The 17,294-nt window shown below is 38.3% G+C and overlaps 1 protein-coding gene across 3 annotated transcripts in view; it reads left to right on the top strand.

Moving 5' to 3' along the window:
- The window catches only part of AGMO (alkylglycerol monooxygenase), a 371,384-nt gene that overhangs the window by 168,748 nt on the left and 185,342 nt on the right, over positions 1–17,294 (top strand). For 2 of the 3 annotated variants that reach the window (XM_046020059.1, XM_046020061.1), the window contains exons 6-10: positions 949–1,015; positions 3,841–3,906; positions 3,998–4,077; positions 14,015–14,149; positions 16,302–16,418. In XM_046020059.1, the coding sequence (XP_045876015.1) occupies positions 949–1,015; positions 3,841–3,906; positions 3,998–4,077; positions 14,015–14,149; positions 16,302–16,418 (465 nt within the window). The remainder of the gene's footprint in view (positions 1–948; positions 1,016–3,840; positions 3,907–3,997; positions 4,078–14,014; positions 14,150–16,301; positions 16,419–17,294) is intronic. The other variant, XM_046020060.1, reaches the window with a different exon arrangement.

Here is a 17,294-nt window from a genome sequence, read left to right on the forward strand (position 1 = left end):
CCAACTCTCAACTAACCAGAAAGCAAATGTAATAGCATATGATATGCTCTAGCTATCATAAATCAACAAAGACACAGCTGAAAGGTGAAGAACATGAAATGACATGGGACCTGAGAGAAGTGAGCCTTAACAGTGGTGGTGTATGAATACCATGCTGCTTATAATACTCAGAATGTTATTGTGTAGATATTTTTTAATATTTCCCTTTTAAACATGAGGAAGCTGAGTTATGAAAACCTAGAGGCACCTGGTTGGCTCAGATGGTTAGGTGTCTGCCTTCAGCTCAGGTCATGATCTCAGGGTCCTGGGATCCAGCCCCATGTCGTGGTTGGGCTCCCAGTTCAGCGGGGAACCTGCTTCTTCCTCTCCCTGTGCCTTTCCCCCTGCTGTGCTCACTCTGTCTCTCATACTCTCAAATGAATAAATAAAATCTTAAAAAAAGAAAAAGCTTCAGTTGTTTTCCCAAGATCATACATAGTAATAAATGGAGGCTCTAAGAACTGAATTTAGGCAGCCTAACTCTTAACCTGTCTACCACTATACTGCCTCCTAGTATACAATTAGAAACTTATTATTATTTATTTCTTTATTTGAGAGAGAGAGAGAGAGGGAGAGCATGAGAAGTAGGGGAAAGAGAGGAAAGAGAGAATCTTGAGCAGGCTCCACGCCCAGTGTGAGCCCAACGCTGGGCTCAATCTCACGACCCTGAGATCATGACCTGAGCAGAAATCAAGAGTTTGACACCTAATCCGCTGAGCCACTGAGGCACCCCACAGCTTATTGTAATTTTTATGTGAATACCAGGAAGTAGAGAAACTTCTTCTGACTCTGAGGCCAACCTTGAAACTTGAAATATCTCTTATGCCACATAGGCTTTTAACATGAATATATGTAGATTTTATTGATACCTGTGTGTATAAATATAAATATTGCTTTTGTTTTAAACAGGTCATCGATAACCTTGGTCCTTTGGAACTGATTATTAATACTCCTAGCCATCATAGGGTTCATCATGGTAAAGAAATTTAATCTTTTTTTCCTTCTTCATTTCCTTAAAAACAGTATTATTTTTTACCTTTTCATCACAATTATTCAGCTTAGTCACCATGCACTGTATAAATAGGTATCCCTGCACCTGGACAAGTCTCATTTCCAAAGCAAAGACTGGAGGGAAAACAAACAAACAACAACAAAAACAAAACAAAACAAAACAAAACAACCAAAAACCACCCTCCTTGGATTTTCCTTTTTGTCTAGATCTCAGTAGTAATGGAAAATGAGTTAATGACCCGAGGGGATGCACACTTTCTACATTGAAGGTGTCAGTTGAAGGTCACTTCCTGACCCAGTGCTGAGTGCCATTCCTATACACAGCCAGAATGCCTCTGGTCTTGAAAATTGTTGGGACTTCAGGAAAGCCTAATAAACAGCAACTCACTTTCTTGCTGAAATTCTGTAAAGTGCATTAGCCTGACAAAGAAAAAAATCCCGTGTGACTAGTGCCTAAGTTTTAAAGACAGGATAAGACTTAACAGAAATGTTTGCATGTGTGCACCAAAAGACCTGTAGAAGAATGTGCATAACAGCATTATTTGTAATAGAAAAAATAGAGATAAAATTAAAATGTTTATCACAGTAGAATAGAGAAATTGTAGACGATGCATGTAATGGGGAATTATGTAGCAATAAAAATATCCAAACTGTTGCAGCTTGGGATGGCCAGAATAAATCTCACAATGTTGAGAGAAGGAAGACAGTAATAAAATAGTAAATATTGTTGTAGTTCTTTTATAAATTTCCAAGCACCATAGGCAGCACTCGAACACTGCAGTCCTGCCTTCCCTAGGGGCAGGTCCCTTTCCTCCTCAGGAAGTAGATGGAAGCATAAGCCTCACCCTTCCCCACCAAGGACTGGAGAGGGTGAAGTCAGGCTGCATATGCTCAGTTTCCTCTTCCAAACTCCTTAGGCATTTCCTGGAGCACCTGAGTGGCTCAGTTGGTTAAGCATCTGACTCTTGATTTTGGCTCAGGTCATGATCTCAGGGTTATGAGATCAACCCCATGATGGGCTCCTCACTGGGCAAAGAGCCTGTTTAATATTCTCTTTTTCCCTCTCCCCATCCCCACCCCTGCTCATGTTCTCTCTCTCCTTCTCTAAAAAAGAAAAAAATAATCCAAACTCCATAGGCATTCCCCAGCTCCAAGGAGATTGTTAGTGAGGGGCTGGAGAGGCCAAGGGTTAGAGACTGTTCCTTCATGTAAAATTAGGAAACATAAGGAATGGAGAAGAGTAAGTTCACATTGAAAAAGAAATAGTTGCTAGTGTCCTTTGTTTGACTTCAGGGTGCCTTCCCACTCATGTTGTTTCGTATCTAGGTTTCTCAGCCTCAGCATTATTAAAGTTTTAGACCTAGCAGTTCTTCATTTGGAGGTGGGAGGTTAGGGGTGGGACGAGCTGTATAGGATGTTCATCTCTACATACTAGATGCACATAATATTTGCCCCTAGTTGTGACTCTCAGCTGTCTTCAGACATTGCTTTATGTCCACCCGAGAGGCAAAATGTTCTCCATCCCAACTGAGAACCACTGCTTAGCCCACATATGGCAATGGGTTTTATGTCTGTGTAGTCAGCCCCACACTGCTTCTGCGCTGGGGGAGGTTGTCTTTTGTGTCTTCACTTTCCAAACATATATTTGCTTGTATAGAAAGCATGTAAAGAAATGATACATAGGGGCGCCTGGGTGGCTCAGTGGGTTAAAGCCTCGGCCTTCGGCTCGGGTCATGATCCCAGAGTCCTGGGATCGAGCCCCACATCGGGCTCTCTGCTCCGTGGGGAGCCTGCTTCCTCCTCTCTCTCCGCCTGCCTCTCTGCCTAGTTGTGATTTCTCTCTGTCAAATAAATAAAATATTAAAAAAAAAAAAAAAAAAGAAATGATACATAAAGACAGTTGAGTTTGTTGGGGGCAGTCACTTGATGGATTAATACTCTTTTTCCTTTGATTTACAAGCATGTGAATATAGTACTATTTAAGCAACTTTTTTATTATTAAAGAAACTATGCCCAGCTATTTCCATTTAAATTGTAATTTGAATACTTTGGAGCAGGAAAACTATATATGTTTTGTCTTAATAAAAATAATCAAGGGTAATTTAGTTTTCACTTATGTTTTTTATGATTTTTTTTTAAAAATTGCCTCACTCCAAGTAGAAAATTTTCTTCCTGTAAAACATGCAGAGAAAAGGGGTAGAGATAATAACTCACTTAAAAATGCAAATAAACACATAATATTTATCTTATTTCCTATTGCCTTTGTTTTGTGGGCCATTTAATCTTTAATTACTATTCTTTGATAGTCTTAAAGTAAAATTACTTAGAATTTATCCTAGATGGCTAAAAAACTAGAAAATTATGAGGAAAAAAACATTTTTTTAAAAATATGGGATATGTTGGGTTGTGGACATTGGGGAGGGTATGTGTTATGGTGAGTGCTGTGAAGTGTGTAAACCTGACCATTCACAGAGCTGTAACCCTGGGGCAAATAATACATTTATGTTAATAAAAGTAATGAATAAAAAATAAATAAAAATATGAGATAATTCTAAATATATGTAGTTTTAAGGTATTCTTTGCTCTTTTTAGTAAAATTAACTCAAAAAATAAATACAGTAAAACCAGCTTATTAGCAAATAATTAATGTTGTCAGTGAAAAGACATTCCTAGGAAAATCATTTTGTTTGATGTCTTAATTTTGTGAATGGGTCCTAAAATACAATAAAATGTTTCAAAAGCATAACTTTATTTTTTTAAAAAACCCTTTTTAAAATATTTGTTTTATAGGCAGAAACCGTTATTGCATAGACAAAAACTACGCCGGTGTTCTTATTATATGGGATAGAATTTTTGGTAAGTAAAATGTATATGAATTTAAAAATAGTAATTTAGCTCCTTAACTTATAGAAAGTCAAAGATCATATCCTTAATGTTTATCTTCCAGGGACATTCGAGGCAGAAAATGAGAAAGTTGTATATGGTCTAACACATCCCATTAATACATTTGAACCATTCAAGGTGCAGGTAATGTAACTGATTTTATTCTTTCTGAATTGATTATATCCTTTCATAAATCCTCTAGTTAAAAGAACAATCAGTTGTTGAAAGGTGAAAGTACATTACACTATCCTGAAAATAAGGTCTTTTAAACCATAAATAAAGTAGGAAGTAATTCTGGCACTCCAACAAAATCTTGAATCAACTTGGGCAAAATGCATTTGAAAACAGCTCATTAAAAGAGCTCATTAAGAACTCTTAAATATATCTACTACCAAGAATTTTTTTTTAAATAGCTCTTTAGCAAACATATTTCTTTCTCAGAACAAACCTGAAATATATTCATATATTCAGAAAGAGCAGTAGTAAATGCATAATTAAGGCTGATACCACAGTAAGAAAAATATTTGCTTCAAGGCTGCATGATTCTGGTTAGAAATTCAACATGAGGCCTTTGCCCCTACTCTTCTTAGACCTAAATGTCAGGAACTATTACGAGTTGGTTAGGTCTATGCATTACCTCACCTGCTAAGACTCATTGCACTGGACTAGTTTTCTGTTAGACATGTGGTATTGGTTGTTCACTGATCTCAATGGCTGGCACTAGAGAAATGAAGAATGTCTGTGAAGCTCCGATCCGTCAGAAACAGATCACCACAAACACTCCTGGGGTTAGGAACTAGTAAATGAGAAAAAGATAAGAATGCTTGAAGAAACTGAAGAGGTCAGTCAGTGACAGCTCTGTACAGGGGACCGGGTTTACAGCATTCAGTAAAGGAGGAAATTTATAGGTTCATGTGCGGTCTGCTTTTTGAAACTTTTTCTTAGAAGTTTTTAAGAAATTTAAGATAACAAAATAAAATGACATTTATTGAACCTTTACTATGTGCAGGGTATTGCTAACTGGTCCACAAAATGTCTAATGTAGCCCTTACTAAAACCTTATGACACAGGGATTCTTTTTTGTCCTCATTTTTTAGAGGATGAAACTGAAATTGCCAGGATTTAAATAAGTCAACCAGCTACACACAGCAAGCTTAACCAAGGAGGGTTGCAGGCCAAGCCCAAGACTTGCCTAGCTCCATAACCTTCGCACTGTGCTACCTATTTTCAGAAAAAGCCATCACAAATTGCTTCCACTTTTCAAATGAAAGATATTTTTATCTCACACTTCAGAAGAGAAAAGTTGATTATTTTCTTCCTTCTCAATCATACGCCACTCCAATCTCTGTGTCTGTTTGTCTGCTGGGCATTACTAAAAATATATCTCTCGGGAGAATATTAAGAAATATTTCACAGTACCTTCTTTTTTTAAAATTTTATATTTATTTCTTATTTTTTTATAAACATATAATGTATTTTTATCCCCAGGGGTACAGGTCTGTGAATCGCTAGGTTTACACACTTCACAGCACTCTCCATAGCACATACCCTCCCCGATGTCCATAACCCCCCTCCCCCTCTCCCAACCCCCCCTCCTCCCAGCAACCCTCAGTTTGTTTTGTGAGATTAAGAGTCACTTATGGTTTATCTCCCTCCCAATCCCATCTTGTTTCATTTATTCTTCTCCTATCCCCCTAACCCCCCATGTTGCATCTCCACGTCCTCATATCAGGGAGATCATATGATAGTTGTCTTTCTCCAATTGACTTATTTCACTAAGCATGATACCCTCTAGATCCATCCACGTCGTCGCAAATGGCAAGATCTCATTTCTTTTGATGGCTGCATAGTATTCCATTGTGTATATATACCACTTCTTCTTTATCTACTCATCAATTGATGGACATCTAGGTTCTGTCCATAGTTTGTCTATTGTAGACATTGCTGCTATAAACACTCGGGTGCACGTGCCCCTTCAGATCACTACGTTTGTATCTTTAGGGTAAATACCCAGTAGTGCAATTGCTGGGTCATAGGGTAGATCTATTTTCAACATTTTGAGGAACCTCCATGCTGTTTTCCAGAGTGGCTGCACCAGCTTGCATTCCCACCAACAGTGTAGGAGGATTCCCCTTTCTCCGCATCCTTGCCAGCATCTGTCATTTCCTGACTTGTTAATTTTAGCCATTCTGACTGGTGTGAGGTAGTATCTCACTGTGGTTTTGATTTGTATTTCCCTGATGCCAAGCGATGTGGAGCACTTTTTCATGTGTCTGTTGGTCATCTGGATGTCTTCTTTGCAGAAATGTCTTTTCATGTCCTCTGCCCATTTCTTGATTGGATTGTTTGTTCTTTGGGTGTTGAGTTTGCTAAGTTCCTCATAGATTTTGGACACTAGCCCTTATCTTATATGTCATTTGCAAATATCTTCTCCCATTCTGTCAGTTGTCTTTTGGTTTTGTTAACTATTTCCTTTGCTGTGCGAAAGTTTTTTTTCTTTTAAATTTTATTTATTTATTTGACAGACAGAGAACACAAGGAGGCAGAGAGGAAAGCAGAGAGAGAGAGAAGGAAGCAGGCTGTCCACAGAGGAGAGAGCCCGATGTGGGGCTCGATCTCAGAACCCTGAGATCATGACCTGAGCTGAAAGCAGAGGCTTAACCAACTGAGCCACCCAGGTGCCCCACAAAAGCTTTTGATCTTGATGAAATCCCAATCGTTCATTTTTGCCCTTGCTTCCCTTGCCTTTGCCAATGTTCCTAGGAAGATGTTGCTGCGGTTGAGGTCGGAGAGGTTGCTGCCTGCGTTCTCCTCAAGGATTTTAATGGAATCCTTTCTCACATTGATGTCCTTCATCCATTTTGAGTCTATTTTTGTGCGTGGTGTAAGGAAGTGGTCCAATTTTCCCAACACCATTTATTGAAGAGGCTGTCTTTTTTCCATTGGACATTCTTTCCTGCTTTGTCGAAGATTAGTTGACCCTAGAGTTGAGAGTCTATTTCTGGGCTCTCTATTCTCTTCCATTGATCTATGTGTCTGTTTTTGTGCCAGTACCATGCTGTCTTGATGATGACAGCTTTGTAATAGAGCTTGAAGTCCGGAACTGTGATGCCACCAACTTTGGCTCTCTTTTTCAATATTCCTTTGGCTATTCGAGGTCTTTTCTGGTTCCATATAAATTTTAGGATTATTTGTTCCATTTCTTTGAAAAAAATGGATGGTATTTTGACAGGGACTGCGTTAAATGTGTAGATTGCTTTAGGTAGCATAGACATTTTCACAATATTTATTCTTCCAGTCCAGGAGCATGGAACATTTTTCCATTTCTTTGTGTCTTCCTCAATTTCTTTCATGAGTACTTTATAGTTTTCTGCATATAGATTCTTAGCCACTTTGGTTAGGTTTATTCCTAGGTATCTTATAGTTTTGGGTGCAATTGTAAATGGGATTGACTCCTTAATTTCTCTTTCTTCTGTCTTGTTGTTGGTGTACAGAAATGCAACTGATTTCTGTGCATTGATTTTATATCCTGACACTTTACTGAATTCCTGTACAAGTTCTAGCAGTTTTGGAGTGGAGTCTTTTGGGTTTTCCACACATAGTATCATATCATCTGCGAAGAGTGATAGTTTGACTTCTTCTTTGCTGATTTGGATGCCTTTAATTTCTTTTTGTTGTCTGATTACTGAGGCTAAGACTTATAGTACTATGTTGAATAGCAGTGGTGATAATGGACATCCCTGCCACATTCCTGACCTTAACGGAAAAGCTTTCAGTTTTTCTCCATTGAGAATATTTGCGGTGGGTTTTTCATGGATGGCTTTGATAATATTGAGGTGTGTGTCCTCTATCCCTACACTTTGAAGAGTTTTGATCAGGAAGGGATGCTGTACTTTATCAAATGCTTTTTCAGCATCTATTGAGAGTATCATATGGTTCTTGTTCTTTCTTTTATTAATGTGTTGTATCACATAGATTGATTTGTGGATGTTGAACCAACCTTGAAGCCCTGGAATAAATCCCACTTGGTCGTGGTGGATAATCCTCTTAATGTACTGTTGAATCCTATTGGCTAGTATTTTGTTGAGAATTTTCGCATCTGTGTTCATCAAGGATATTGGTCTGTAGTTCTCTTTTTTGGTGGGATCCTCGTCTGGTTTTGGGATCAAGGTGATGCTGGCCTCATAAAATGAGTTTGGAAGTTTTCCTTCCATTCCTACTTTTTGGAACAGTTTCAGGAGAATAGGAATTAGTTCTTCTTTAAATGTTTGGTAGAATTCCCCTGGGAAGCCGTCTAGCCCTGGGCTTTTGTTTGTTTGGAGATTTTGGATGACTGTTTCAATCTCCTTACTGGTTATGGGCCTATTCAGGTTTTCTATTTCTTCCTGGTTCAGTTGTGGTAGTTTATATGTCTCTAGGAATGCATCCATTTCTTCCAGATTGTCAAATGTGTTGGCATAGTGTTGCTCATAGTATGTTCTTATAATTGTCTGTATTTCTTTGGTGTGAGTTGTGATCTCTCCTCTTTCATTCATGATTTTATTTATTTGGGTCCTTTCTCTTTTCTTTTTGATAAGTCTGGCCAGGGGTTTATCAATCTTTTTGATTCTTTCGAAGAACCAGCTCCTAGTTTCGTTGATTTGTTCTATTGTTTTTTTTGGTTTCTATTTCATTGATTTCTGCTCTGATCTTTATGATTTCTCTTCTCCTGCTGGGTTTAGGGTTTCTTTCTTGTTCTTTCTCCAGCTCCTGTAGGTGTAGGGTTAGGTTGTGTACTTGAGACCTTTCTTGTTTCTTGAGAAAGGCTTGTACCGCTATATGTTTTCCTCTCAGGACTGCCTTTGTTGCGTCCCACAGATTTTGAACCCTTGTGTTTTCATTATCATTTGTTTCCATGAATTTTTTCAATTCTTCCTTAATTTCCTGGTTGACCATTCATTCTTTAGAAGGATGCTGTTTAGTCTCCATGTATTTGGGGTCTTTCCAAATTCCCTCTTGTGACTGAGTTCTAGCTTCAGAGCATTGGGGTCTGAAAATATGCAGGGAATGATCCCAATCTCTTGATACCGGTTGAGACCTGATTTAGGACCCAGGATGTGATCTATTCTGCAGAATGCTCCATGTGCACTAGAGAAGAATGTGTATTCTGTTGCTTTGGGGTGAAATGTTCTGAATATATCTGTGATGTCCATCTGGTCCAGTGTGTCATTTAAGGTCTTTATTTTCTTGTTGATCTTTTGCTTGGATGATCTGTCCATTTCAGTGAGGGGAGCGTTAAAGTCCCCTACTATTATTGTATTATTATTGATGTGTTTCTTTGATTTTGTTATGAATTGGTTTATATAGTTGGCTGCTCCCACGGTAGGGGCATAGAAATTTAAAACTGTTAGATCTTCTTGTTGGACAGACCCTTTGAGTATGATATAGTGTCCTTCCCCATCTCTTATTATAGTCTGTGGCTTAAAATCTAATTGATCTGATATAAGGATTGCCACCCCAGCTTTCTTCTGATGCCCATTAGCATGGTAAATTGTTCTCCACCCCCTCACTTTAAATCTGGAAGTGTCTTCGCGTCTAAAATGAGTTTCTTGTAGGCAACATACTGATGGGTTTTGTTTTTTTATCCATTCTGATACCCTGTGTCTTTTGATTGGGGCATTTAGCCCATTAACATTCAGGGTAACTATTGAGAGATATGAATTTAGTGCCATTCTATTGCCTGTAAGGTGACTGTTACCGTATATTGTCTCTGTACCTTTCTGATCTACTACTTTTAGGCTCTCTCTTTGCTTAGAGGACCCCTTTCAATATTTCCTGTAGAGCTGGTTTGGTGTTTGCAAATTCTTTCAGTTTTTGTTTGTCCTGGAAGCTTTTTATCTCTCCTTCTATTTTCAATGATAGCCTAGCTGGATAGAGTATTCTTGGCTGCATGTTTTTCTCGTTTAGTGCTCTGAATATATCATGCCAGCTCTTTCTGGCCTGCCAGGTCTCTGTGGATAAGTCTGCCGCCAATCTAATATTTTTACCATTGTATGTTACAGACTTCTTTTCCCGGGCTGCTTTCAGGATTTTCTCTTTGTCACTAAGACTTGTAAATTTTACTATTAGGTGACGGGGCGTGGACCTATTCTTGTTGATTTTGAGGGGGGTTCTCTGCACCTCCTGGATTTTGATGCTTGTTCCCTTTGCCATATTAGGGAAATTCTCTCCAATAATTCTCTCCAATAGACCTTCTGCTCCCCTCTCTCTTTCTTCTTCTTCTGGAATCCCAATTATTCTAATGTTGTTACGTCTGATGGTGTCACTTATCTCTCAAATTCTCCCCTTGTGGTCAGTAGCTGTTTGTCCCTCTTTTGCTCAGCTTCTTTATTCTCTGTCGTTCGGTCTTCTATATCACTAATTCTTTCTTCTGCCTCATTGATCCTAGCAGTGAGAGCCTCCATTTTTGATTGCACCTCATTAATAGCTTTTTTGATTTCTACTTGGTTAGATTTTAGTTCTTTTATTTCTCCAGAAAGGGCTTTTATATCTCCAGAGAGGGTTTCTCTAATATCTTCCATGCCTTTCTCGAGCCCGGCTAGAACCTTCAGAATTGTCATTCTGAACTCTAGATCTGACATATTACCAATGTCTGTATTGATTAGGTCCCTAGCCTTCGGTACTGCCTCTTGTTCTTTTTTTTGTGGTGAATTTTTCCGCCTTGTCATTTTGTCCAGATAAGAGTATATATAGGAGCAAGTAAAATACTAAAAGGGTGGCAAAGACCCCAGAAAAATGCGCTTTAACCAAATCAGAAGAGACCCCAAATCGTGGGGGGGAGAAAGGGGATAAAAAGAGGTTCAGAAAAAAAAGAAAAAAATTAAAAAAAGAAAATAAAGAAAAAAATATAAAGAAGAAAGTATATATATATATATATATATTAGATAAACTAGTTTAAAAACGTTAAAAAAGAAAAGGGTAAAAGTTTAAAAAATTTAGCAGGAGAAGGAAAAAGAAAGAAAAAAATTTGAAAAAAAAAATTAAATTAACCGCAAGACTAAAGAATCATGGGGAGAAAGCCATGAGTTCCGTGCTTTGCTTTCTCCTCCTCTGGAATTGCGCTGTTGTCCTAGGTATTGAACCTGCTTTCCTTGGTAGATGAACTTTGTCCTGGCTGGATTTTTTGTTGATCTTCTGGGGGAGGGGCCTGTTGTAGTGACTCTCAAGTGTCTTTGCCCGAGGCGTTATTGCACCGCCTTTACCAGGGGCCGGACTAAGTAAGCCGCTCGGGTTCGCTTTTGGGAGCTTTTTTCCCCTGAACGCTTTCCGTAGAGTTCTGGAGGACGGGAATGAAAATGGCGGCCTCCCAGTCTCCGGCCGGGAGGAGCTGAGAGCTTGGGGCCCCACTCCTCAGTGCGCCCCCAGAGAATAGCGCCCAATCACTCCCGTATCCCCGGCCTCCAGCCACGCTCCGAGCTCACCCAGCCTGCGACCAGTTCAAGGTAACACCGAGCTGAGAGCTCAGTCCTCGGCTCTGTCTCTGTAGCCGGCTTCCCCGTTCTAATACCTTCGAGCTCTGCGACACTCCGACCCCCCTGATCCTTCTGTGACCCTGCAGGACCTGGGGCCACACTGACCCCGCGTGGGCTTCACCCCAGTTTAGCCTCTGGAGCAATGTCCCTCAGTGGAACAGACTTTTAAAAGTCCTGATTTTGTGCTCCGTTCCTCCGCCGCTTGCCGGGAGCCGGTCCCTCCCCCCACGGTCTATCTTCCCATCGTTTTGGATTCACTTCCCCGCGAGTCCTACCTTTCAGAAAGTGGTTGATTTTCTGTTTCTAGAATTGCTGTTCTTCTTCTCTTCGATCTTCCGTTGGATTTGTAGGTGTTTGCAATGTTTAGATAAGCTCTCTAGCTGATCTCCTGCTACCTGATGTAGTCTCAGCCTGCACCTTCTCAGCCATCTTGACTCCCCAAAGTCACAGTACTTTCTTAATAAGGAATTTTGTAGAATTGAAATTAACTTAAAAATAACACATTGAGAGCTACCTCTTCACTTGGTCTAGTCTTATCTCTCTAATAGTGATATTAAAAAGGAAATAACCGACTTGGTCTCTGTCCTTTGGGTTGGAGCCTTTGAAACTTCATGTGCATATGAATCATAAGAGAATTTATTAAAGTGCAGGTTCTGTTTAGTAGGTCTGAGGTGTGTCCAACATTCTGTATTCCTAACAAGCTCCAGGAGATGCCCAACCTGTTGTTCCCTGGCTGATCCTTTAAGGAGCAAGGCTTTGGGAATGTACACTTCTGCTGAGACAAATGGGATCATATCTGAGACAGACTGGGAGACTGAAAAACCGTACAATATGGAGTTAGATGATTAGGATTTGGAGGGACCCAATATTCAGACAGCCACAGTATTTATGAGCGACTGCTGAATCTGTGTGAGGGTCAGTGTCCCAGGCCTTTGCCCTCCTGGAAACATTTCCATATCACAACTGTGTCTGAGGCCTAGGCTTCTAGATGCTCTCTTACATTGTCAAAATATCATATGGGTGTATAGTGTTAATGAGGAATTCTTGAACCTACAAAAACATATGCTTACTTTCACTTGTATTCCTTTGTATTCAGCTAAATTTCTCACCTTTCCCTCAGAGACATCAAAAGCAAGTAGGATGGCCCCCACTAGTAGAAGAGGGTTTCTTCTTCCTCTTTATTATTAGGTATCTGACACTCACTTTGCTCTCCATTGGAGTGCAGGAGTTTCGGGGCATTGGAGGGCAATGTTATTTTAAAATGTTACCACATATTTCTTATGGCCTGTGTCTAGAACAAGAGCAGTGAAATGTAGTCAAGGGTGCCTGGGCCGTTCGGTTGGTTGAGTGTCAGACTCATGGTTTCGGCTCAGGTCATGATCTCAGGGTCCTGGGGTTGACAGAGCCCTGCGTCTGGCTCCACACTCAGCAGCAGGCAGGGAGTCTGCTTGAGGTTCTCTCTCCCTCTCCCCTTCCCCCACTCATACTTCTGTTTCTCTAAAATAAATAAATATTTAAAAATGAATAGAGTGCAGTCAGTTTTCAAAATAACAGAACAGATAAGTATACTAATATGTGTTACAGCTCCTAAGCACACTATGTTTTATATTATAATTATTTTTATTATTAATACCCAATGTAAATTTCGATTTGACAGTTCCCTTTTCCTAAAATCTGCTCCACTAAAGCCTACATTGTTCATTAATTGCTTCAGATTCCTTATTGTAATCTTTCAAATAATTTTAAAACTATTTTTATAATCCTAGCAGTTTAAACTCTTTAAGAGACAATGAAAATGCCATTAAGGCCACAAATTCTCATAGAGCCAAAACTTCTTTCTACATTAATTTATTACTTCACTTATAATAGAAGTCAGCGTTAGAGTCTATAGCTCTAAGACTGTTTTAAACCCTATGATGCATTACTATCACATGTATGGAGTACATAACCAATTACCCTAATAGTAATATTTACTGGGTATTTCTCTTGTGTGAGCATACTTTTAACTTCTGTACTTGTCAAATATACAGTGTTATTTATGGAATATGGATTCCTACTATAAGACTCAGAAATGACTTTGAATATTTTTCCTCAATTATAGACATGATCGTCTATAACTCAATATAGTAAGTAAAGGGTGATTTTTTAATATGTAATATGCTTCCTGTTCAACATTAATATCCAGTTAGCAAGACTTTAGAAATAATATCATTAGACATAGATGTTGCGTGCATAAGCTGCTAAGTTAATTCCATTGGAAGAGACTCAAATCACTTTTTCTAATTTGCTGATTTCCTAAACAATTGTCAGCTTTTTAAATTTCAAAATTATAATTTTGTGGAGCTTTAGAAATATTAAGAACACACTTAAAGGACACAGAATGAATAGAATGAATTGCAATATGCCATTGCATATGAATTTACATTAACCAAATTATATGTACCCTGTATATTATAGAACAAAATATAAATTGCATTGAATAATAAATAAAATGTATGACTAATTATATACTTCATATTTTTGTTATGTGTTTTTCTTATTTTAAATAAGGTATATTTTTATTCTTCTAGTTCCACCATTTAGTTTACATATGGACTACATTCTGGGCCACACCTGGATTCTTCAACAAGTTTTCTGTCATATTTAAAGGACCAGGATGGGGTCCAGGTAAACCGAGACTTGGACTGAGTGAAGAAATCCCAGAGGTAAGTAGAGTTCATGCTGGGGATGGTAAAGATTAGTGTCATATTGCCAGGTCTACAGTCAGTCTGTATGTATGTTAACTTCATGCAGATCTGAAAAAAGATCTTCCGTTAGGCAGATATTGTCCTAGGGGCCAACAAGAATGGCGCCTTCTCCCAGGCAGACACTGCCTCTTACTGGAGAGCATGGTTTTGGGGGCAAAGCAGCAGACTGATTTTCCAGATCCACCAAAACCTACAGCAGAGATACTTTGTGTAATGCAAAAACTGTACAAACACATTCACTCGGTCACAGAATCCTAAAACACTAGAGAGGAGGGAGCCTTAAAGATGATTCAGTGTAGCCTTCATTTTGTTCATGAAAAAATATAAAGATGGTAAACGTCACTAATCATCAGGGAAATGCAAATCTGAACCACAAAGAGATATCACCTTATTCCTGTTAGAATGGCTAAAATAAAAAAGACAAGAAATACCAAGTGCTGGTGAAGATGTGGAGAAAAAGAGTCCACCACATGCTGTTGGTAGGAATGTAAGTTGGTACAACGAATGAATGAAGGGGCCTAGGAGATACAAACTTCTGGTTATGGAATGAGTACGTCACAGTAATAATAGTCACAGCCTAAAGAATATAGCCAAGGATGTTGTAATAGTGGTATATCAAGACAGATGGTAATTATACTTGTGGTGAACATAGCATAAGGTATAAATTTGTCAAATCACTAAGTTGTATACCTGAAATTAATGTAACTTTACTGAATTTAAAAAAAGAAATGAAGTCTCTAGAATGGAAGGTCCAAAGTCACAACAAGATGATGTGGTTATTAGATTATACCAAAATTTTATCCATTCTGTAGTAGTTTAGTAGTAGCATTAAATTCAGACTTCACATTAAAACCCCAAAGTTAGTGAAGTGGAGATTTAAAACCCTGGAAATCAAATAAGAAATCCAATATTAATCTGGAATTATAGAGATGATAAGAAGGAATTTATTTCTAATCCTTAGGATATATATTGTGATTCCTTATGATAACTGTCATTAATAGTAACCTAAAAGCAATAGAAAGACTAAACTATTGCTTATGTCAAAGAAAATTGTGAGTATAAAAATTAGCCCTTATTACAAGGAAATAAAATCAGTTTTTTTATGAATATTGTTGTTTTTCAAAGATCTTGATCTAAATCAGAATGTTCTGTCATCCAGTAATGAAAGCTGCTATGCTGAAATTTCCCAGATGTTTTTAGTTTTGTTTCATAATCAATTTTTTATCAATAAGCTAACCTGATGTATGTGAAAATAATTTCCTTATTTCAGCTCAGAAAATTTAGTTAACTATGATCCATTTATTATTTCTTCTATTTTTCAGTAGCTTATACAAAGTGAGTATTCTAAAATAATATTTGTGCCTAAATTTGCATTATAAAAGTAGAATTGTGTTTCTGGAAAACTCTATGGGGAAATTGTTCCCAATAAAGCAGTATTTCCCTTTGAGGCATGATTATCTCCATTACTGACCTAACCTTCCATTTTTTCTTTTTCTTTACTTTCATGTATAATCATGGACATATTTATTTCTTCATATTTTCATTTCATATTTTAATGTTCATTTTGTTCAGTACATACTACTGACTCAATTCTTATACTGGTTTATATTTTCATATTTCATATTTTAATGTTCATTTTGTTCAGTACATACTGCTGACTCAATTCTTATACTGGTTTATTATAAAGCATACTAAATCAAAATCATAATGGTTCTGAAATAAAAAAACAAAAACAAGAAGAGAATGTTAGATTCATTTTGGAGGGGAAAAAAAAAGGAATAGCAAAGCTTTTCTTTGCTTTTTGCATATCTCCTCTTAGTGTGAGTTTCAATGAGGGCAATAAACCAAGAAGCAAGGTAAAGAAAAGCCTTCTTGGGGTGCCTGGATGGCTCAGTGGGTTAAAGCCTCTGCCTTCGGCTCATGTCATGATCCCAGGGTTCTGGGATTGAGCCCTGCATCAGGCTCTCTGCTCAGTGGGGAGCCTGCTTCCTCCTGTCTCTCTCTCTCTGCCTGCCTCTCTGCATACTTGAGATATCTGCCTGTCAAATAAATAAATAAAATCTTTAAAAAAAAAAAAAAGGAAGAAAAGGCTTCTTTCTTGTCTTCCTAGGTCACAGGGAAAGAAGTACCCTTCTCATCACCGGTGTCTCATCTATTAAGGATCTATGCAGTTGCACAGTTTGCTTTGATGCTAGCATTTTATGAAGAGACCTTTGCAGATAAAGCTGTAAGTGGTATCTGTTTTAAATATCTAGGAAATTTCGTGAAAAAATTATGTGTCACTTTGTCTGAAAATGGAAATTAGTTCCCCATTTTATAACTGGGCTCTATTTTTTTCTGTAATGTCTGCTTTAATGTTGGCAATATGTCCTGTTTAAAGAGGTAAGTTAATTCTCCTAGACTATTAAGTTAATTGATTATATCCAAAGTGTTCCTGTGAAGAATATCTATCAAATGTTTTGCTAAAGATCTTGATTTGACTTTGGGGAAGCAAAATAAAAAGCCTTCATTGATAATTTTTAACAACAAACCAGCCCTCACTCAAGGATGGGCCCAGGATTTATACTGACTGTTGATTTATAAACCTAAATTAAGAATGTAGTTTAGGGGCGCCTGGGTGGCTCAGTGGGTTAAAGCCTCTGCCTTCAGCTCAGGTCAAGGTCTCAGGGTCCTGGGATCGGGGCCCACGTCGGGCTCTCTGCTCAGTGGGGCGCCTGCTTGCCTCTCTCTCTCTGCCTGCCTCTCCGCCTACTTGTGATCTCTTTCTGTCAAAATAAATAAGTAAAATTTAAAAAAAAAAAAAAAAAGGATGTAGTTTAAAGGGTTCTCAGATTAGGTCTCGCGTATCTAATAGAACCCTGTTCAAAGCATGCTTAGAGCAATCCCCTTAAACTCAAGTGTCAGAGTATTCCCACAGATAAAGTCACAGTGATGATGAACTTAGAGTTAAACAGCACAGAAACACACTGCGAAAAAGCAAGCCATCATGACAAAGCATTAGCAGAAACAATAAACAACAGAATCAAACTCTCAAAAACAACAGATGTTGGAAATTAAAGCATAAATTTAGCAAAATTACTATGTTTGAGGAGGCCAAACATAA

This window comes from Meles meles, chromosome 10 (genome assembly GCF_922984935.1).
Source record: "Meles meles chromosome 10, mMelMel3.1 paternal haplotype, whole genome shotgun sequence".
In the NCBI taxonomy this organism is placed as follows: domain Eukaryota; kingdom Metazoa; phylum Chordata; class Mammalia; order Carnivora; family Mustelidae; genus Meles; species Meles meles.